Raw genomic sequence first — 21,639 nt, 5'->3', positions numbered from 1 at the left:
CACTTGTAGTTCCTTTATTATCCCTACTCTCTAAAGGATGCCATTATCCAACCCGTCTGCTCGTTTCAAAGGCTTGCGAGCTGAGGTGGAAGCTAGAACCACTGAGCCTATTACAGAATATCTAGTCCCTTTAAGCGAAAAGTGGAACAACATTTTCCCCTTAAAAATGTTAATAACTATGTATCGTATAAGTAGTTCTGAACACTTCCTATAAATTGGGTAAAGAAGAGAGAAATACTTTTCTAACTCTAACTTTTCTGCCAAGGTACTCCAAAGGCCTCTTGCGGGTACTCAATTTTGATTGGTCTAAAGCTGTCTCACTTGCAGCACCGTAATCACCGTGTCGAAGGTCATGTCATGTGACAAAATCGGTATTTCTACCATCGTTGATATGACTGGCTCAGATGTCAGTCACAGGCGGATAAGTGGAGTGATTGTCGACCGGGGACTAACTACGACTGAGAGGGGAATACGCTAATTAGGGACGAAGGGAAAATGGGAAGAAGAGGTGAAGAAAGGCACCACAATTATGTGAGTGCAGCACTCCAGAGGTAATGCTTAAAGGAGATGGAGGAGAGAGACGGGTGACGGTATCTAAGCTCTCCGACACTCTAGAGTCGATGTGTATTGAACGTGACCGTAAAACAAGTATCAAGGACGAAGAAGAGTTGCAGAAGAAAGACAATGACATTAAAATCAGTGAATGCAAGTGGAATATCGAAAAGGTCCGTTATAGTGGTGAATACACACCACGACCGTTGGGATATCACTTGCACTATTTGGCATCACCACTTAGCACCTTTCTACAGCTCCTCTCTTCCACACTCTTCCACGCAAGGTCTGAAATGATGAAGAGAGGTAGGAATGTCTTGTTTATGATAAGCAGCAATGGCGTCAGCGATATTTATGAAGTCACTATGGATTTAATCACAGAGAAGAGCAAAAGACTTTAGTTCCTTCATTCAACCATTGCTCCTATTAGAGGCAAGAAAAGTTATTTTTGGCAAAATTTAACCTAAAAGCAGCTTGTAAATCCACTATACTTCATCCTGGTGTTTCCAAACTGAAAATTGTGCGGTTTAAATGCACCATTTAGGTGACAAGGGTCTAGTTGACACCAACCTTTTTGACTGGGTGGACGACACCGGTCCTCAAGGGGTAGAACAGCCGCCCATGCCCTATAAAACTATAGCAACCTGTAAACCTTTTCCATCCACGCAAATAAAAAATGTCTTTTCCTACTCGTCTCGATCCAAGGGTCCAAAGCCGGAACAATGATAGTATCACACTGGCAGCAGTGGTGAGATAGAACAATATTTTATTGTCTCTCCTTTCTACCTAAGCCGACTTCGGACCCTTGTATCAAGAAGATTGCTCGGAAGAAGGCATTTTATATTTTGTAGTGTGGAGGGTGTTTACAGGTTACCAAACTTTTACGGAAAGGTCAGAGTTTATCCCTTCATTAGGGACCGACGACTCCGCTTCTCCACGAGGGAATATTCAAACAAATATGCTCAACAAAATAATCCCAGAACGTTCTCATTTATTTTCTTCTTTTTTTTCCGCAAGATAAATTGACTTGATCAAGAAGGGGGTGGGAAGAGGCGATTCCTCCTGAGGTTAGTGTAGTGCTTTACGGTTTGTTTAACTCTGACTAAGAGGCCACTTTTTGTCGAGTTAGATTGTACTTCCGCTCGGCGGCGTGGCCTGCCTTCAAGCCATGTCGGAAGGCGCTCAAACCTTCTGAATGTTGGCAGTACACTTCCTGTTATTACTACTGTGGCTGTTTATGACAACAGAGAAGACTAATGGCAATATGTTATCTCATCCAACTCCTTCATACTGACAGTTCAAGAGCCGCTCAGATATCATTGTTGAAGGTATGAGATAGGGAAAGATGGAGGGGTTCGGTAACAAATTGTGTCGCTGATATTATCTGTAGATGAAGCCTACAGCAAAAATTGGATAATGCTTGAAACATTAAAATGCCAATGTGAGACCAAATTTGTCTTCGTTTGGCCTTTTCAGAGTAAACTCCTTCTAAAGCGACTATTGGTAGAGGCATCGCGTTCAGGTCTACGCCCATCTTCACCAGCAAGTCAGTGCTATTACAAATTTCAATTAATGCAATGCTTTTACATCCCCCTCCTCTCCTCTTCTCTTGGAAAAAAAGTATATCAGGTCAGGTCTGGTCAAAAAAGCCGAAAACTTCACCAGATCGGTGCACCAAATACACACTTTGTCGATGACTAAAACCCTCAAGATTTAAGCTCTTCAAAAGTAGTTTAGAGAACCTTTTCGCCTCGGTCACAGTGATCAGGACATGGGAACATCCAGCACCAAACAAACGGAAGGAATAGGAGAATTATTGTTTAGTTGACATGGTGAATTTGGAAGTACCACAATTTGACACAGACTTCGCCGTTAGATGTATGAGGAGAGGGATGAAGGCAAGGCCGACTAGGGAATACCGTCAAGTCATCCCTGTTGTCTTATTAGCCCTTGTTTTTACATTGTTAATCAAGTAATACTAAATAAATGTAAAACGGATTCTCATGTTTAGTTGTAAGACTTCAATGACAATAACAATGAAATGGGAGGTAGCAATCACTCTGTCTACTCTTGTTATTTCAAGGAACCAAGATATCCAGGCTCTACTGTTTTATGGGCTGGGCCTGAAAGTACTGTTGTGTAAGTGGAAAATTAGGGCCTGATTATGGTGAGAGGAGAAATAAAAATTTCCTTATCGGATTACTTTTCATGATGAATAAGAAATAAGTATGGTGCTTTGATAGGTTTTAAACTCTGCAGTTGATCACGAGGGGACCCCATTCGCAGCAGGCTGTAATTCCACTCGGTGGCATGGCCCCAGGCCATACCAGCAGCCTCAGCTCTTCTGCACGTTGGAAATACATTTTCTGCCACACTACTGTAACTTTTACGACTTCAGGGAAGACTCGAGATGCCACAGAAGAGGTGTCTTCTTTACCCAAAACCTTATTTTCGTAAGGCCATTCTAGTGTTTATGTTTCTTACATGTGGAAACCTGTCAGGGAAAATGACGTTTAATTTCTTATGCGATTCTTAAAATTCTTACGTTTCCTGCGTACTTTCTGTTAGTCAGACTGAAATGCAATGCACGTTTGTTTAAAGGCATCATTTAAAGGTGACAAGATGGTAGATTAACCCGACCTTGACACCGGGAGGGCATCATCAACCCTTGAGGAGGAGGGGGAGGGGAGGAAGACAAACTCAGACATTCTCACACAACTTTTGTCATTTGCAGAATTTCACACCACCAAACCACATGATGTCCTCCTCTAACCTACCTCCTCGGTCCTGAGCGTAAAAACAGGCCGTAGGAGAAAAAAACAGTGAAAATATTAGGGAGAGATGTATAACCCCTAAAATATTTTTTTTCGCCTGTCATTGCGCTTTCAATGAACTAGGAATGCGTCAAACTGCAGTAAGCAATGTGGGTGAAGTGGTCGGGTGTAAAAATGACAATTCCGTCATATTGAATCCTTTTTTAAATAGCCGTTGCAAACACGCTCGTGGTTAGCAGCTTATGAAATATATACAAATTTTAACTTACATGGGTTTCTGTTGTGAGTAATATTTAAGTCGGACTTTTATTCCATAAAGTTGCATAATTTTTCCCTGTGTGCAGGTCTTGTGGTGTAGTAAAGCATGAATCCACCAAAAAGATACGCTGCAACTTCGTAAATCCGTGTACTCTTGGGACTCGGTTTTTTAAATCCATGTCTAGACACGAAATATAGTTCTAGTCAAATATTATTTGCACAGTGGTGTATTTTGAGATACCATCAAAATGAGCATTACAGATGGGTTCAGTTGGCGACTATTTTGCAGTTAACTAGAATAAAAAACCACAAAAGGTTTCATGCGGCAAACTTAGTAGCTTAGGGCACTGAGAACATCGATTGCAAATTTTGGAAAATTTGATCGTCTTTCTTTTGACTTTCCATGCATAGCGATCCATTCAGCTAAACGCGTATTATCAATCAGACCATCACGCGCAATTTCATTTCAGAAAAATGAACAAGGCGTTACTGACACTTGCATAGGAAGCGGTATTCATTTTGGGGCAATATTGCAAAACCAAAACAAAGGTACTTTCAAATGTACCTTTCAGGGAGGAAGCGGGTGGTCGAATAGGGCCTCGTGATTGAGGGACGGACAACATCTTTTAAACCAGAGAAGAGCCTCATGTCCAGCTATTTCTAAACTTGTATCTATCTCCATTGACATTGGGCAATAAATATGCCCAAATCCATTCATTCCCGTCGTTCTAAGGGAATAAAGGCCAAGGAGGAGGAGATAAATGAGGCTAGTGCTGCAGTCGCGGCCTGTTATATTGCTTAACCCTCTATCTCCGCATGACGTGTGGGACATGCTAAATGTATCTTTTCCAGTCTCTGATGAAGAAGCATGGGTGAACCTATATTAGTGGTTCACGGAAGGGTTCCAAAGGCCACAGTTCGGGGCGGGGCGAACATGCAACCTGCATAGACTAAAGTGCTTGCATAGTTAAATAAAATACCAAGTTATCGCATTGTTGGTGTAATACTTGCATTGTTTAAGTGTCTTCTTTCGGAGAGGAGGCAGACATACGAATTGAACCCCGCGACTGAGGAGGGGCAACGTCCTGCAACCTGGAGAAAGGTCCCGTGTCCAAACCCCCCTGAAGTTGTATTCGGCCTCCTCACTTACTTTGTTCAGCAAACATGGCATAAAACTCTTCCAGCCTGGGTGTTTTTTAGGAGTGTGAGGGATAAGGAAGAGAATATTTACGAGTCCCGTCCTATACTGTAATCCTGGCTCTTCGGTGCCCTAGTAAATGTGTACTTCCGTGTTGCTTTGGGCTTTTAGGAATTCGGGAGGACGCCACACACAACGAAGAAAATATGCAAGATCTGTTTCAAGGAGCAAAAGAAAATAATGCCATGAATTTTATGAACATGTGGGGAAAATCACTAAGTGAATTAAATACACAGGAACAAGTGTAAGCATTCCACAAACTTTGACCCCAGACCTGCTTAAAATCCTGAATCACTATAGAAGTGGTTGAATATGAGATTTCGCCTAATAAAATTCAAGGCTTGGGAAACCCTCTAACAGATTTATTAAACGTAGGGCAACTATCATCACGCAGATAGATATACAATGCATTCGCACCACAAATATATTTATGAAAAATATAAATTTTAAGTATTGCTGCATTGTTTGCTAGGGCATTTATTAAGCTTTTGTGAAATCACTAAACTTGGCTGTCTATAGTGTTTTGTTTTAGTGAATTGGGAATTGATTCGGGTCGTTGGATAGTTTGAGGCTTACGGATTTTCGATGACCAGGGGGACTGATCCTCAACACGGATCCACTAAACGTGGGGTTGGGGCTAGCATTTTTTGTATAATCTATTGCTTTTTCTGATAAACATCCCGGTCTTGCATGACAACTTTAAACAAGTGATGTGTACTTAACTGGCTTTTTTCCGCCTTTGTTTTTCTTTTTATTTTCTGAGGACTTATGCGTTGAATAAATCAGAGGTTCTATGCGCACACCAGATAACGTCCTGTTTTACCTTGTGCCGCGATGTGCAGTTGTGTGACTCGTAGGCCTCGTTCACCAAAGTCTATTATTTATTTCTGCGACATCACATTATTTCATGCTTTAGGGAGAATCAGGGGAAAACCTGTTACGCGCTGCTCGGGCAGGCGACCTGAAGAAGGTTATAGACTTGATAAATTCCGGCGTTAATATAAATGCCACCAATCCTGTAAGTGGTCTCGACTTTTGCTAATTGCTCTTCTATGTGTAATTCCGTGCTATATTGACAGTCCAGTTAAGTGCAAATTTATGCTTTGAAAATTTTTATTGTTATATATAAATAGTAGAGTTACCATGTACTCCTATCCAGATTGATAGATACTTGTAAACAGGCAGCTTTTGTGCTGTCTCGTTATCGGCCATCGCATTGTGGATTTTGTAGACGGGTTTGACAGCACTCCACTTGGCGGCAAAAGAGGGTCACACTGCGGTAGTAAAGGAGTTGATTCTTCACGGAGCAGATGTTAACGCTACCTCGAAAAAGGGGAACACGCCTCTCCATATCGCCTCCCTTGCTGGTCATCTGGGTGTTGTTCGAGCTCTTGTTGATGCAAATGCAAATCCCAACTGTCAGTCAGTGGTGCGTTCGGTATAATATGTCTTTAATTGGCGGGACTAATCATTTAGACATTTAATGCTCTGCTTTTCCTTGTAAGCCCTGGCGTTTGATTTAGTTTATCTCTTCCGCTCCTGGATATCTTGTGGCTTTTAGTCTTCCTTTTCCTATCTTGCACTTAACGTTTCTGATTTTTGAACTGTGCTCGACAATATAGGGTATTCTTTGAACATTAAGATGTTCATATGCTTGGTTTAAGCTTCTGGGACGGCACATCTGACGCTATTGCTTTTAGCTGTTTTAAAGTTTGACTCAGCTTTACTCCCTTTCCTGTTGTATTTAGGTTGGCTTCACTCCTCTCTACATGGCTGCACAAGAGAACCATCTAGATGTTGTTATCCTTTTACTCAACAAGGGTGCTAACCAGTCACTCACAACTGAGGTATGTGGTAGCGTTTTTAACCAAGTAATTATTTCTTTGCCAAATACCCTAACGTCGCTTTTTGGCGAGAAACCGTTTTCCATTTTTGTAACTCTTTTCAAACTAGCATCTTCCAGCGCTTTGTCAATTATGGGTTGGTGACAGGGTTTTGGAGTTACGTGGTATTCACTTTTGTGCTAAAATGCTGGTAGGTGGGGATGCTTGCAAAGGTTTAACTCGCACTGGGACTTTCTTTGCTTTTTTTAAAAGAAAAGCGCTACATCTTATTCTATTCACTAGCTTTAAATCTCGTAGCTTTTGTCTATGTGCATTACTCGTGGAGAGGGAGTTGATGTATGTTCCCTGCTGACAAAGGATTTGCCCAGAAAACGGGTTTTTTTTGCTCTTCCTGTGTAACAATCACGTGCTCTGCCTTTTATTCCTTACCACTTACTCCGAACACGTACTAATAAATATAGCAGCTTGTTATGCTAGTTTCTAGGTGCTGCTAAATTAGCTCTGAGTACTTCAGGAGCGGCAGCGGACGTAGAGTACAGGTACAGCATAACACAGTACAACAAAATTTATTTGAGGCCTGTCATCATAGTCCGTCTGCTATGGGGACAACATATATATGGGTCACATCTTCGTGTTAGTTCAAGAAAGCGTAGATTCCTGTTGTCTTGAAAATTATGAATGTGGTACAAGCTCTGCACACTTTCATGGAAGTGTTTTCACTCTGCGTCTATGAGGCACAATTTAATTTCGGGTCTTGATTAACACTTCTAAAACGTGTATTCTATTTTACTTATTTGATAAAATACGGATTTATACTTGAGATTTTCATGAAATGTTTGTGTTACAACTTAATAAGAAAATATTTTCCGCTCATAAGATTTACACGTGATGGCTGCAATCTTGGCTCACTTTCTAGACGTGATGTCCCTTTTTTAACAATCATTGAAGGCTGTTTTACAGTGATTCTGATGGCAGTCGCTCTTCCTACTATTATTCTGGAAGCCCATTTATGCATTAATCTTTTATTCGAGCACGTCTCAGTAGATCATTTCTTTGCTTAAAGCCAAATGAGCTACTAATTCATCGGATAGGTCACGCATGAAATCTTGTTGCCTCTTTGAAGGGCATCAAGTGAAAATGTTGCTAATTAATTGTTTTATAAAAGAATAAAATTAAGTGTTATTGCTAGTTTATTGTAGGGGTTTTCATTAAATTCGCACGTTGCAGGTTGTTTTGGAATGGTTTCATTGGAAGAGTCTATTCAACGCAAATTACACTTATTTTTCTCGAAATATTTGGTCACGTTTACAAATTCCATGTTAGCCCAGTCGTGTTTTGATAAATCATTGTTATTTCATAGTCTGAAAGGAAGGTGGCTTTTTCTTCTCACCTTTGAAGCTTTAGCAATAATACTTGACCGAATTTCTTTTGTTAGGAACGTTAAGATATCGTTTAAAAGTAGGACTGCAAAGCTGAATCAAATTTGTGCTTAAACAGGTGGAGATGTTCATGGAGAAAATAGGTTCTTTGAATAAACGTTAAGGTTTTGTGAATAAAATTGGGGTAGTAGGTAAAGTTCCCCTTCACTATAGTCCACGTTGGATCCCAAAATCAGAGTCGCATCATTGGCCAACGTGGTGACTTCTCATAGCTACTAACGTTACATTAGTGCCGCAAAGTGCGTACAAACTTTCAGGGCTTGAGTGTTCAGCAAGTGATAAGGATAATGTGATCAAAAAAAAATCAGGAATACTCAATTTCAGGTCTTCGCATACAAAAGTGTGCTGATACTATAGTACCTCAGTTATCCCTAAAGATATTGCGAGTCAAAAAGGTCTGAAAGAAATGATGGTACGGAGGGCCTGGAAGACTGGTTAGCATGGGTGGTGCGAGCGTGATGGGTGAGTTTTGAGAGGGTGGAAAGGTTTTTATAGCAGTAGTGTGCGCCAAGAGCATCGTCCGGTCTGCCTTGAGTGTTCCCAACGGTGCCTGAATTTTTTCTTTTATATTAACTGTTGAAGCTATGCTCTGATAAATCGGTTATTTGTGTGATAGACATGGAGACTGTGGAAGGATTTCGTATCATATTTTGATGACTTTCCCTTACATATACAATGAGAACAAGTATCATTTCGCTGCAATTCTATTGGTCCGTGGTTATGCGTTTAGGTAGAATTCCCGAAGAATTCACCTAACCTACCTGCGTCTTTTTATTTGAGGTATTCAAGGTAGATATTATGACTATAGTAGCAAGCCTGTGAGTCGAAGTCTGTCCACTTTTGTACAAACATGTCTATACTCATCGTCTACGGTTCTTAGGACGGTTTCACACCGCTAGCAGTGGCATTGCAACAGGGTCACGATCGCGTCGTGGCCACTCTACTGGAACGGGACACCCGAAGTCGTGGCGGACTTCCAGCTCTCCACGTAGCAGCTCGCAAAGACGATGTCAACGCTGCCAACCTCCTGCTCATGAGCCCTGATGCCAATGTCAATCACCAGTCTCAGGTGGGTTCGTCCCCTCATTCTCTTCATCCTTTTTCTTTTCGATAACAAGCTAACTAAATGAATTGGTATACAAAGTTTGTTAGATTGAATCAGGTGAATTTTGGTGAAGTAATTATGATTTTTGGGACTTCCATGCTTATTAAGTTTCGTACTCTGATACTCTTCCAATGAGCTCAATAGCTATTGTTTAGTCACTTCTGTGAAAAGAGTACTTTTTTGGTTCTCTTCTTGGAGGTTTATTTAAGGTGCTCCTTTTGCTTCTTAAAATCGTCGTATAAAAGAGCGCCGTGTTGCTTTTCCGCTTTCAGTTGCAAGTCTTGGTATCTTACCAAGTGCAATTCTTTGGGGTGGAAGAATTCCACTCAATTAAGTATAAAGTTTAAGTGTCCATCCCCTCCGATATTCCGAGTCGTTCAATAGTTCTTATCCAGAGAAGGCGCAAACTAAATAGCTGCTTTAGTTGTGTCCGAAGATTGTTGACGTGAGGCGGATTAATTTTCTTGGATTGAGTGTGATACACCCGATTCCTTTATTTACTGAGTTTAAAAAAATTCCATATTAAATATTCTTAAAGATGCACTGGTGCATGAGCACTACCTTTCCCATTGGCTTTTATGAGTATTTTCGTTGAACCATGGTTTCTTCGTTGAATTAGTGCGCGTGTCTTAAAACGCCAACTAATCAGGCTTTACGATTGCCCAAGACGTGGGTGTTATTGAATGCGTAGGACTTCACTGGTGGTTTGGAGACTGCCTTCTGACATGCTCCCTCAGTCCTATTTACGAACACACAATACTAGAAGTAATTAGGAGCTGAAAATAACGTGAAAGCGTTCGTGTCAAGATTGGACGCTATTGCGCAATTTGAAGCTAGCCGGCAAAGTGAAGAAACAGGGTGGGTTCCGAGTCATTATTTTAACAAGTTTCTCAAACGAACTTATTTCAATTCTCAAACTTGGAATTTGTATGCTAGGCGACCACTTGTGCTAATTTTTACTTGGAAAGTGGAAATTGTGTGAATTTTCGTTTTCATCATCCCCACAAACCCTCGTGTGAAAGTTACTGCATCAATTTGTTTACATTTTGGACAAATAGTTTAAGCGCTTTCGGTAATTTTTTTTCGCGATCCAACATTAAAGGTTTCAACTCTAACAAGAATTGCTGGAAGCTACCTGACAGCGCTTTAAATCCTGCGTAAAAATGACGGATCAACTGCCGTGAATAATGTAATACCTAGTCTTAAAGCAGAATTGCGATTCTAGCCCAAAAGCTTTTAGCGCATGAAATTATAGATGGTATGTCTTACAAGCCGAGAAATTTAAACAAGCCGTCTTCATTTAATCACTGGGAGTGGGAGAACAAAACGTCAGTGGAGGAAACTTTCATTTCAGCACGGTGACTCCTGTGCTGAAACTCTTTTATCAAAAGCCTTTAGTGTATGTTACAACCCTCTGTTAGACTTATCATTTGAAGTGGCAGACCTACAAAGTCGCGACAATAGATATGTTTTTTTTTCTTCGGGGAAATACTTTATGGCACAGCAAAAAGGAGATGGTGATGGTGGATCTTCCACCCTCAATACTCCTTCGCTACTTGGTTTTTAATATGATGCCTTTTCTGAAATCACAGTGTTAGTTTATTCTTGCGGCACGAGAATCCCTACCAGCAGGCATTTTAAACAGAAAATAAAACAGCTAGGGTAAGTTGATGGAGTTTTCCCTGGGATCTTGATAACAAAAGCGTAAGTATTGTTAGAGAGGTAGCTCAGTAGTTTGAGATAGATCTACCTCTTAAAACTACCTTCACCTTAGCCTTGGCTCAGGCTGGTTCTTTTACAAAACCTAGACTACGGTATCTGTCGTCTTTCAGTGTTTCTCTCTATCTGTACTATTCTAAGCCGAAAGCAGCACGAATTGGAACTGTCGACTCAAATTGCATGCTAATAAGCCGATCGTCTGCTTTGTTGGAAAATTCATTGCATAGATGCATGCTGGGACTTACTCTTGTGAGATTCATTTTTATCTATTTTTGTTTGACAGCAAATAGCTCCTAACAATAATCTTCACCCCACTTAAGCCCTCACTTTTCCCTTTACCGTGTCAAACTTGCCACTGCTGGAGAAAAATAACCATGCTTTTTGTTTTCACCGTTTGCTTCTGCTGTCCTGTGTAGATTGTTAAAGTTTTTTTTTAACGCTAATAGTTCATCTTGGAAACTAATCTTTTGTGCGGTTCATCTTTAATTTTTTACCAAAGATCCCATCCAGTTACTATTTGTAACTTTATGTTTTGTTGGAAATATTATAAGGTCATTAAACATGAAAAATCCATTTCTAAGCCGAATTGGACAAATCTACCGTACTCGCTAAATGCTTCATGTTTCGACCTACCTGTACTGTTTTTGTTGGTTTCTCGAAGGACCTTACAAATTTCTTGTCCACAATCTTACAAAAATTGCGTGTGGTCTCGAAATATCCTTCACCTGTCTATTTCTGGTTGTACTTTTCTACACAGGGTATGCTGTCCACTTTGCAGTGAGGCTGCCAAAGTCTAGTAATTTTTTTTGGGCAGCTCATGCATGACATGACTCCAATTGGAAAAGCTCAGTTTAGTCGCTTAGCCCGAGTGATAGATCTTTTTAAAGAATATTTTTAACCTTTCAGTAATTTAAAACAAGCAGTTATCATTTGATGTTCCCAAGTTTTGATCAAATTAGCTCAATTGACAAGTTGGAGGTAATAAAAATCGCTGCTCTTGACATGTATAAATAAATGATCAGTCGAATTCCTTTTTTCAACTTGACTCTTTCTTGTGTTAAGTATGTACATCTCTTCCACATACGAAGGAGGTAGATTTGTGATTCTGGCTCTCCGAGATTAAATAGGTAGTTGAAATGCAAATAAAAGACTTGCCAGGGCGCAAGCAGTTTTCATTTCCCTTTTGTGAGGGATGCAAGCTATCAGGCGTCGTCGCTTTAAAAAACATCCTTTATTGCTGGACTTCAAATGGCCGCATTGTTGCTTTAAGAATTGCCCTAGGAAATTATCTATATGTTGCTGTCTTAGCGCTTTCACTAGAAAGGATTTTGGAAAGGAACTTTACTTCTGGCTGAGGGACTGGTAGCATAGGTAGTTTGACCGGAACTGCATGTTGTTGTCACGACGGTCTGTGTACTTATGCATAAACCTAGGGCAAATGTCATGCTACTGCATGGTTCGGTCTTGTTTTGAGCGCCAACCATTGCAGGGGCGTTTAAGTGATTGAGTGTTATTTTCAAGGCAATTTTGCATTGCGAAGAGAAGCCCATCAAATTCAATGCTAGCTATACTATTACTAGATTTCACTTGTACTGCCTGTGTACTACTCGTGGATGGATGCATGATACCCTACGACGAGGCCATTTCTTGTGCTAGCGGCTTTTTGTAGGTCCACCTACTCACATTCACAAGCATTCATTAAGACATGCACGCAAAGTTGTTCCTTGGAGTTGTGTCCCGATTTTGCATCTCTTTTGTTTATATTCTGCCTCAAAGTACTATCCACTAATTAATCCGACTTGCTCTGAGATTTTTACAATTAAGAGTTAGCATTGGCATTCTTTTTCGTGAAAGCTTTGAATTCTTCCAATGTGAATCTCACCACGTTACTGATTATGTGGAATTGTAGAATGTGCCAGTGGATTCATCCGTTCAAGGGAGACGACCTTTCTCTACGACATTTTTCGCGCAGTAGTAAACTTTCCCACATAGTCTCCTTTAAAGTACTAGCTAATAGAGCAAGTTGTAATATGAGGTGCGGGTCTGCAATTGGTAGTGTAAAAGAAGCATGAGCTGATCTTCATGTCGCCAGTCTGAAGGCTGAGTCGTAAGTGACTGAAAAGGTCCTTTATATTTTACTAATGGCTCCCACGTTTCCGACACCCTCTCTTCCAGCCGGGTTTCACGGCACTACACATCGCTGCACACTACGGTTCGACCAACGTTGGCGCTCTCCTCATTCAACGCGGTGCGGATGTCAATTTCCAAGCCAAGGTATGGGATGCACATTTTTTTTCCTTTCTATCATATAATCAGGTAAACGTATCATTTAAAATTTTAATTAGTAGTAGGTACGCTCAAGTTATATCATCTTTATGCATTATTTAGAGTTCTCACTCGTATAATTGTTGATTCTCCTGATCCCTGAACGGTCGTTTTGATGACCTCTTACAAAGTAATCTATTTGCTAACTTTATCTTGATCTGTTTTATGTCTGACCAGTGGAATCTACTCATTTTAAGCCCTGTAGTTATTTTTTAGGTACCTGGATAAGTTCTTTTTTCTGCCATTTAATTAATCTGCTCACGGAGCAGTGTCCGTCCGCTCGCACTACTTAGTTACCCATATTTATTGCAAGATGTCGAAAATTAAAGGGGTAACTGTTGCTAAAGCGCTCCCCGTTTTGTTAATTCGCCTAGTCATTTTACATTTACTCAGTAAAGGAAGAACAGTTATTTATAAAAATAATTTCTTATCCATTTCCGCTTTGCATAAAGGGGGTGCATTTCCTGACCAAAGTAACTTGAGCACAAATTGGTGTCCCAATGACTTTTTCTTGCAGTGTACCCCCATGTGACCCATTTTCCGGTAGCAAAAGATTCCTTACGATAAAACGCAGAATTTTATTAAATTGTATAACTGCTCGTTAGTAAAATACCGCCATGCTGTGATCTGGTCGCATCTCTGCTTTGCCATTTTATATGGGTCGGACCTGCTAAAACTGGGAAGTTCATTACACTTAAGCCTTCATGAATGCTGTAGTATTCACCTTTGAATGGCGAATAACCAGTTGGTGTTTCACTTTGGCTGTGTGATAGCAGTGAATCCGCCCTTTTGAATCTGCTAAGGGTTTTTCTCCGATGCGCTGATGGTGGGACATCTAGTTTGAAACAATTACACCAGCTTATTAGCCAATCATTGTCAAATATCACAACGAACCGTGTGTGGCATTTTTGCGCTATTTGATCGTACAAATGCTCTAGTGTATCCACGGTAACCTTTCAAGCCTTGATCAATAGCTCATAAAGCACCATTATCACACCAAACTGGCAGTGCCACGTAATTTAACCTTAATATCGCATGTATTTCACAATTCAAGTGTATGAGTCAATCTTTCGTAGCCAAACTCGGTGTTTCATGTTGCATTTCCACAATGCAGCCATTCTACTCCTAGTTGAGAATCTTAACACCACCGTCTACTCATCTGGTACTTTTTAGCCACGCCCGTAAATATGTGCATACACGTGTCTGTCTATAATGGATTTCGGGTTAATCGGTTGAGATTGCATAAATGAGCGCAGCATTTCGCATTGTATTACTACACTATAAGCGTTTTCTAATTTATGGTCTAAAATTTTAAGGCCTAATGTCATAATGATGCAATCATGTGCAATTTGATTGGGTAAGCACCGTCATTGCAGTCTTTAAAAGCACGCACTCGGTAGGATCAAGGTTTGTAAAACGGGTTTTTTGTAACAGATTTCAGTGTTTTACATAAAAATGTCAGCTCAATTGTCACAACACAGCAATACTGTGCCGTTTGATCGTATGGATATTATCTATTACCAGCGAATGCATATTCATACGTATAATGTATGAATTGGCGAGAATGGGGCTCATAAACTCAGAATTCATGATTGACTTTAATCTGCCATCACAACTTGACAATGCTGTCATTTAGTCGCATGGGCTTTGGTTCCAGTAACTCTAGGTCATGAGTAGATATTTCGCAAATGATCTTTTTATCGCCATAAAACAGGAAAACTGTCCCATTAGGTCGCATATATGTGGTAAAAACAGCCTCTGTACATAAATATAATAGAAGTTAGGTCCATAAAACGATGTTTTAGCACCAATACAAGCACAATTTCCGAATTTACGACTACAAATTCATTTGATCGGTACCCCGTCGCATACTACCTGAAGTTGCCCCCAGATGGCCTTATGTGCACTTTTTTCTTTGCCTTTGGTGTGGCCGACAGAACAACATCACTCCACTGCACGTGGCGGCCAAGTGGGGTCGGGTGGCGATGGTGAAGCTATTGCTAGACAACGGCGCTTCGGTGGACAGTCGAACGCGTGACGGTCTGACGCCCCTCCACTGTGCTGCACGCTCCGGATACAACAACGTCTGCACTATGCTCATTGATTCCGGCTGCAACCCCTCCGCTAAGACCAGGGTAGGTGCCCCACCCTTCTCCTCTGTCTATTCTCCCCTTTTCTATCCTCCTGGAGTGAATCGAGTTACTACTGTTTTGACGAAAAGATTGTTCTAAAGGTGAGGAATGGGAATGGGTGCTGTTCCATCTGTCAATTGACAGCTGTTTTGAGATCTTTTACTATGTTGCAACATCATCAGCGTTGACTGTAGGAGTTATCCCATCCAATCGCGCGTTGAAATTCTGGTACATTTTATGGTATTTCCTTTGTCTCGTTCGGGGTCGGTTCGACCTCTAATTGGAGGAATTTATTCGCTTTTGGTTTGCTGAGTGAATTTAAAATCATTTGAAGTTATGTGGCGGTAATGGGTTGGACATTGCCTTGTATTTCAGTTAGTAGCTTTTACGAACTATCCGTGGCCACGTTAAAATTCCGCTTGCATCAATTTTTGGCAATGATGCTTATGCCAAGTTAGGATTTGTTGGATCGTGTCATAAGAAGTCTGAGGAGTGGACCGACAGTCTATCACTCAAAATATATTTGAAACTCTAAAACATCCCACTGGCGATGGTTCCATTTCGGCTTTTGACCAAATCTCAGTTTTATTTCGTAAGGTTGTGGAATGGTAACTGCTCCACCTAATTACCTACATCCACAAATTGAGACGAACATATCCCGCATTATCAAAGACTACTTTTAGTGCGGTATTTATTTTTGCCATTCTAAAAAAATTTTTAATACAAAGGCCTGCTTTTATTCCTGAGCGATTATTTGGCTGCTTAGTTAAAATCTGCGCTTGATTTTATCTCAACAAATATTTGTCTAGACACTGCGCTTGTATTCCCGCCATGAATAAATTAAGGAGAAAAGTACATCAAAAGTTTGGCTTGAAATTCACACTTGCATACCCGATAGGGGAGTTTTTTGTTCTTTTACCTCCGGTGCTCTAAATGGGATTTGATCATTTTGCTTTTGGAGCAAGTGTTTCGTTGTAAACCTCCTTCTAGAATCGGCCATATTTTTTTAAGCGCCTACTTGATTTGATTTCTTTATTTATTGAATAGTTCAAGGGAGCTCGGTTCACTTACACTTTGAAAAGACAAGAACATGTACAATCTCTATTACTGCTTCGTTATTTAGAATGCGTCTCTCAACGTTAAATGATCGAACAAGCCAAACTTTCCTTCTCCCACTAGTCAACTCTACTAAATTGTTATGTTTCTAGTAGATCCAACTGAGGTAAGCTGAGGTACCGCATTGCTAACTGTTTTCCTGAAATGTAGAGCGCTGTGCTGAGATTGCAAAACTTTGCCAAAAGGAAAAAAAGGCGAATTTAATCCTCTATGGAGGCAACACCATTCTGATTAACAGGTTACTCTTTCGGGGGTTTTAAAATCAGGGCTATTGGCAAAGGAGAAGGCTCCTCAATCTACAATGGTATGAGGTTGTGTTCACCCCTCTGATTTTCCTAATTCCTAGCTCGTTTGGCACTCGTAAATTAACTAGGTCTTTCCCAACAACGTTGCTCAAAGCGAACTCCTACGCTGATGTTGTCGAGACTGGGACGAGAACTCGGGTCATCACAGTAGTTTTCGTTTTCCTGACGCTCCTGCATTCCCTTGTTGACCATTTTCCCAAGCAACTTTCGTCTTTTCGTTGTTTCCAAGCTTGAATTCAAGGCAAAGTTGGCCAGACTGTTTTCTACCCGCCTTCTAGTTGTGTACGGGTCCTTTTCACCTCGTCGGCCGGCATTACGTACATCTATCAAAGTGACTCCTGTTTGCGTATGTATTGTCTTTTAAACAGGAACAACCGATATCGGTGCAGAATTCACACATTAAAACAACCACACCCTCAATATCATGTTGGGACACGAATGCGAGGGCCGTTTTTTCAACAAATTGAGCGTTAGTGTAAATTGCGGTCCAAATAGAAATGATTGTGTGAGCTTTGCTCTAATGTAGATGATAATGCCTTTTCCGTCACTGTGCAAGCTTTCCCTTCTTTCCCTTTTAAAACAGGAAAGTTCTTCCCACCAAAGACAAAGTACACTTTGAAGAGCGAGAAGGCGCTGCTAAAGTTTTACCACTACACTAAGTCATTTGCACTTATTGTGAGGCAGTGAATAAGAGACAGGGCTATAGCTTTCTTATTTCAAGGAAAAAAACGCTTTTTGCACTCATAAGGATCGCTTTACATTTGTAGATTGAATTACATTTTCCAGGCATTCGGACCACAGGAGAATGTGTTGAGACTACTGATGTCACTTTCCAAAGATCCTATGAAACAGAATTTGGCAATTGTGGTAGTTCATCAAACTGAATATAGTTGGTTCGGCTTATCAACTGAAAGGGATGAAGTACTAACTTTATGCTTATGGACCAATCCCATATATGCCTCTGAATAACAGTAGATCACCATTTTGGCCGATCGAATCTACCTCTAGAAGATTCCGCGTTCTATTCCTCGGTGAGTAAGGGGGACATGTGGACATGCCTGTTTCCTCATTCCACGTTCTTTGTGAAGCTTGTCCCACCTCGTTGGTATTGTCACCTCCGATTTTGCTATTTCATTGAATTCTCCTGTCACTGTAATTTCTCCTCTGGTTCCCACTCTCATGCCAGAAGATTCGATGTCCGTGAAACTTGGTGACCACATAACTTGCTCTCTGCACTCTTAATAAAATTCTTCCGCACCTTCTCACGCTTGTCCACTTGCTCGTTGAACGCATTTATTCCCAGGTTTGATTCACACCTTGAGGCGATGTTGTAAATGTCCTTACTGTTGCCTCTAATTTCTCATACTCTCACGAACTCGTGTACTCACATTCCCATTTCCCACTCTGCAAGAGAGTTTGTACTCGCTGCATCCACAGTGGCAACGTGTATTTACAGTGCATTGAAATCAAAGGTGCTAACTTGTTTTTGCTAATGGAATTCGCTAAAGGTAACGGCGTTTCTATAGTTACTTTGCCACAGCACGCGATCCTGGTAGCTAACGCTAGCCAGGACCTTAAAATATGCTGGTATCTGTCGAAACCACCGCCATGATAAGACCGTTAACCAAACGCAGCTTAATTTAAGCCAATCACTACACCACGTCGTTGAAGATATGTCTACGGCCCTGGCATTACCTATGACTGAATTCAAATATTTGTTTAATTCCGTTAAATGCTATTTGCTTCACCATGGACCGTGACGCGAAAAGTGAAGTTACATTCCTAATCAATGGCCAATGACCCCAAAGCCTAAAGTCCACATATGTCTGCCGAAAATGCATTTATGTATATTGGAGCGATTTCCTTGCGGTCGGCTGCTCACGGACAAATTTATGGGAGTGGGATTTCTGAGAGTATTACTTTCAAGGTATGAATATGCTGTGAGTTTATTTGGTATAGACTGTCCTTAAAATTGACTGCTATCTTTAATTTGAGCTTTTAGCTCAATTACGTCAATTTGATCTCACTTTGGTCTGAATTCGCCGATTTTAGCCCCATTATATTCACACAACTGAGGTTGAGAGCCCTGACCTTTATCATTATTGCACTTTGACCCATACTCTGATCTCGTTCTGTATGGCAGGTGTTTGAGAGATTATAGTGGAAGAATTTAGAGTGCAACGGAATCAGAAACGGTAACTCGCTTTTGCCAAATCACGTTTTTAGAAGCACCAGCGTGTGTTAGGTGGCACGGCATTTGTGAGTTTAATTTATGATTGCATGCTGCCTTGGCAATTGGTGCTAGCCAAAAGGCTAAAATACCCAAATCTCTGACGGAATTGTTTTGATGTTTTAGTTGATTACCCAGTGGAAGACATAAACAAGCATATTTATTGGTGTAGTTTTGGAAAGAGCAAAAACTTACATCGTGTTAAAGAACCTCTTTTGATTGAAACAATTGCTTTATGCTCTTTCAGTCCTCATGTTATTGAATTTTTAGTCTCGCCAATCTTGGTTTTCGTGGACTTGGTCTGTAAATCAGAAATTCCAATTCCTATCATCATCGGCAGTTTTGTATTTTCTTTTTCCAGATTTATATGTTTTCTGGATTGTGAGTTATAAGCCAAGCAACAACGGCGGACATCATTAATAATACATTTCCATCACTTTTTGTAAGCCAAAGTGTATTATTTTCCGAGTGGACTGACCAGTTGCTTCGTTTCACTTAAATAAGGATCTTCTGGCCTTTACAACTGGATATTTTCAGGCCCCTGCCTTCTAGGATTCAGGATCTGAAGACCTAAGCAGGGAATAAATGTGTGGACCCAGTCGATGGAATCACCCACTCAATTAAAGTACAGTACATTTACCTCGCTGAGGGCAAGGGGACGACCTTTTCTGTACTTGCTCTGTGATTTCCCACTCTCAGCACTTCGTTCATTCCTTTTTTTGCTTTAATTGTGTGGTTGATTTTGAGAATTCGTGCTGAAATTATTGATACAGACGGTTCAAGCAAACCATTCCTTTAATTGCAACTTAATGGTCTATCCAAATGGAAAACTTACGGATGGAAGATCGTTCATTTCTGTCAGCAATCATCGGCTCAAAAACAGCGATGCTATACAATCAAAATCATCCAAAATAAATATGGAGCCTTCAGGACCAGCCTCTTGAAGTATTGCGTTCGCGTCGCCTCCAATCAGCTATTTCCCGATTTCACACAGCGTCGGGGTGACTATTGCCGTATCGGAATAGATGATTGACGCAATTCAGATAACTGAATGCATGTGTCCAAGACATTGGAACCGTGATGAAAGTTCGACTAACTTGTCAAATTTTCGACTCCCCCTCTTGTCTTTCACAGAATGGACTCACACCACTGCATATGGCGGCCCAAGGCAATCATGATGAGGTGACATGCAATCTCATTGCCCGTGGTGCAAGTCTACAGGCTACAACTGGGGTGAGTATTGTCTCCTTCCGTCGCCCATCTTTTTAATGTCCTCCGTTGCCATGACACTAGCTTGTCAATTGGAGAATCGACATTTGCCGTGCCATCTTCTGAGGCTACTAAAAGGCATCACTCCATTCTTTTGGTGGGAGTTTTTATTTGTACACTTTAATTTGTTTTCTTTCTCTCGAGTTTCATTTCCAATTTTTCGTCTGGAAGGCCCAAACATCCTACTCGTCATCATTGAGTGATTACCGAGACTTTAGTCTGCCAAACTGTTATGCTAATTACTTCCGTCCTACAATTTTAAGCAGTTTGAAACACTGTATTTTAAGTCACAGTTTTTTTCTGGTTGAAATGAATTGGAGTAGTTATGACAAGCGTATAAATAACCCACCAAAATTCTTTCCTCCTTTGCCGAAGTTTGGACTGCAGGTGATGAGGAACGGAAGCTTTAGAATTAGATTTGGGGCCCTTTTCCCAAAAATTGGAATATGCTTCAAATGATTTTTCATTTCTACAAAACGGTGTGCGTGATACCTACTGAAGACGGATAGCAGCGATTTGTAAATTATTACAAATACTGAAGCGATTTTGGTGTTCATTATTATTATTTTTTTGTTTTGTTAGACCAATTTTAGTTATAAAATCGAATAATTAATTTCTGCACTGTTTCTGAGAATAAACTATTATAAATAGCGTTATCTTGTGGTCCTAATGTGCTCTTCCTGACTCCATTTAATTTACATCCTATTAAAGTTCTTTGCAAAACCAGTCTTTGCGTCCTGCACCTATGAGGGCGACACCGAAATTCCCCTTTCTAAGCATCCTTGAAAACAGGTTGGTATTACCGAAGGCAACCCGTATAACTCTTGAAGTGATTTGGCAAAGCACATTTTAAATTTTGGTGCAGTAGTTAAAGTCCAATTACAGGAAAACGTGCCCTTTGCAAAGGTTTGACCCGCCTAGTCTTTGTGAATCACCATTGACTTGCACCCCCGCACTAGTTCTGATGAAATTTCGTAAAAGCAACTCCAAAATACTTTTTTAAGTTAGCACTTGTGCGTCCCATTCTCAGTTCTATTCGTAGACTCAGCCCTATCTCAGTCTTTATGATTTACGATCCAATTGTGCTGGGAACCACTCCATTATTTACATAATTAGCATTGCAGAACCATAATCCACTTTTGGAGCGTCTGGAAGTGGTCCCATAGTGGATATACAGATGGGGTGGGAGTGTTGTATCACCTTTGACATGAAGTAATTCCTGTGCCACTGATCTGAGGAGACTGAATCGGGTTCTGAAGTTGTTTTTATCGTTAGATATCGCTGTATATACCCATCCTATAAGCAATTTAAACCATATTGTCACAGTTGGTTTGAGAAAAGTAACAGACTGATGTAGAAGTAATAGACTACAT

At 40.6% G+C, this 21,639-nt stretch overlaps 3 protein-coding genes across 3 annotated transcripts in view; all 3 read left to right on the top strand. All coding sequences in view use genetic code 11, as the record gives it.

The window, feature by feature from the left end:
- Positions 1-214, top strand: part of EGR_01936 (hypothetical protein) — a gene marked incomplete at both ends in the record, with an annotated part of 2,219 nt that extends 2,005 nt beyond the window's left edge. The window contains one exon of the mRNA XM_024491185.1: positions 37-214. Coding sequence (XP_024354328.1) covers positions 37-214 — 178 coding nt within the window. The remainder of the gene's footprint in view (positions 1-36) is intronic.
- A 406-nt stretch (positions 215-620) lies between these two features.
- EGR_01935 (hypothetical protein) lies at positions 621-953 on the top strand (the record flags this gene model as incomplete). The annotated part of the gene is made up of 1 exon (XM_024491184.1): positions 621-953. One exon carries the CDS (start codon positions 621-623, stop codon positions 951-953), a length of 333 nt encoding a protein of 110 aa, XP_024354327.1.
- A 4,414-nt stretch (positions 954-5,367) lies between these two features.
- EGR_01934 (Ankyrin-2) overlaps positions 5,368-21,639 on the top strand; it is a gene marked incomplete at both ends in the record, with an annotated part of 59,314 nt that continues 43,042 nt past the window's right edge. The window contains 9 exons of the mRNA XM_024491183.1: positions 5,368-5,412; positions 5,699-5,800; positions 6,014-6,211; positions 6,531-6,629; positions 8,946-9,134; positions 13,065-13,163; positions 15,152-15,349; positions 19,860-19,998; positions 20,064-20,230. Of these exons, the coding sequence (XP_024354326.1) occupies positions 5,368-5,412; positions 5,699-5,800; positions 6,014-6,211; positions 6,531-6,629; positions 8,946-9,134; positions 13,065-13,163; positions 15,152-15,349; positions 19,860-19,998; positions 20,064-20,230 (1,236 nt within the window). The remainder of the gene's footprint in view (positions 5,413-5,698; positions 5,801-6,013; positions 6,212-6,530; positions 6,630-8,945; positions 9,135-13,064; positions 13,164-15,151; positions 15,350-19,859; positions 19,999-20,063; positions 20,231-21,639) is intronic.

The sequence above is a fragment of the Echinococcus granulosus genome (assembly GCF_000524195.1).
Source record: "Echinococcus granulosus chromosome Unknown EG_S00008, whole genome shotgun sequence".
Classification (NCBI taxonomy): Eukaryota; Metazoa; Platyhelminthes; class Cestoda; order Cyclophyllidea; family Taeniidae; genus Echinococcus; species Echinococcus granulosus.
This window is presented reverse-complemented; position numbering and strand designations above follow the sequence as displayed.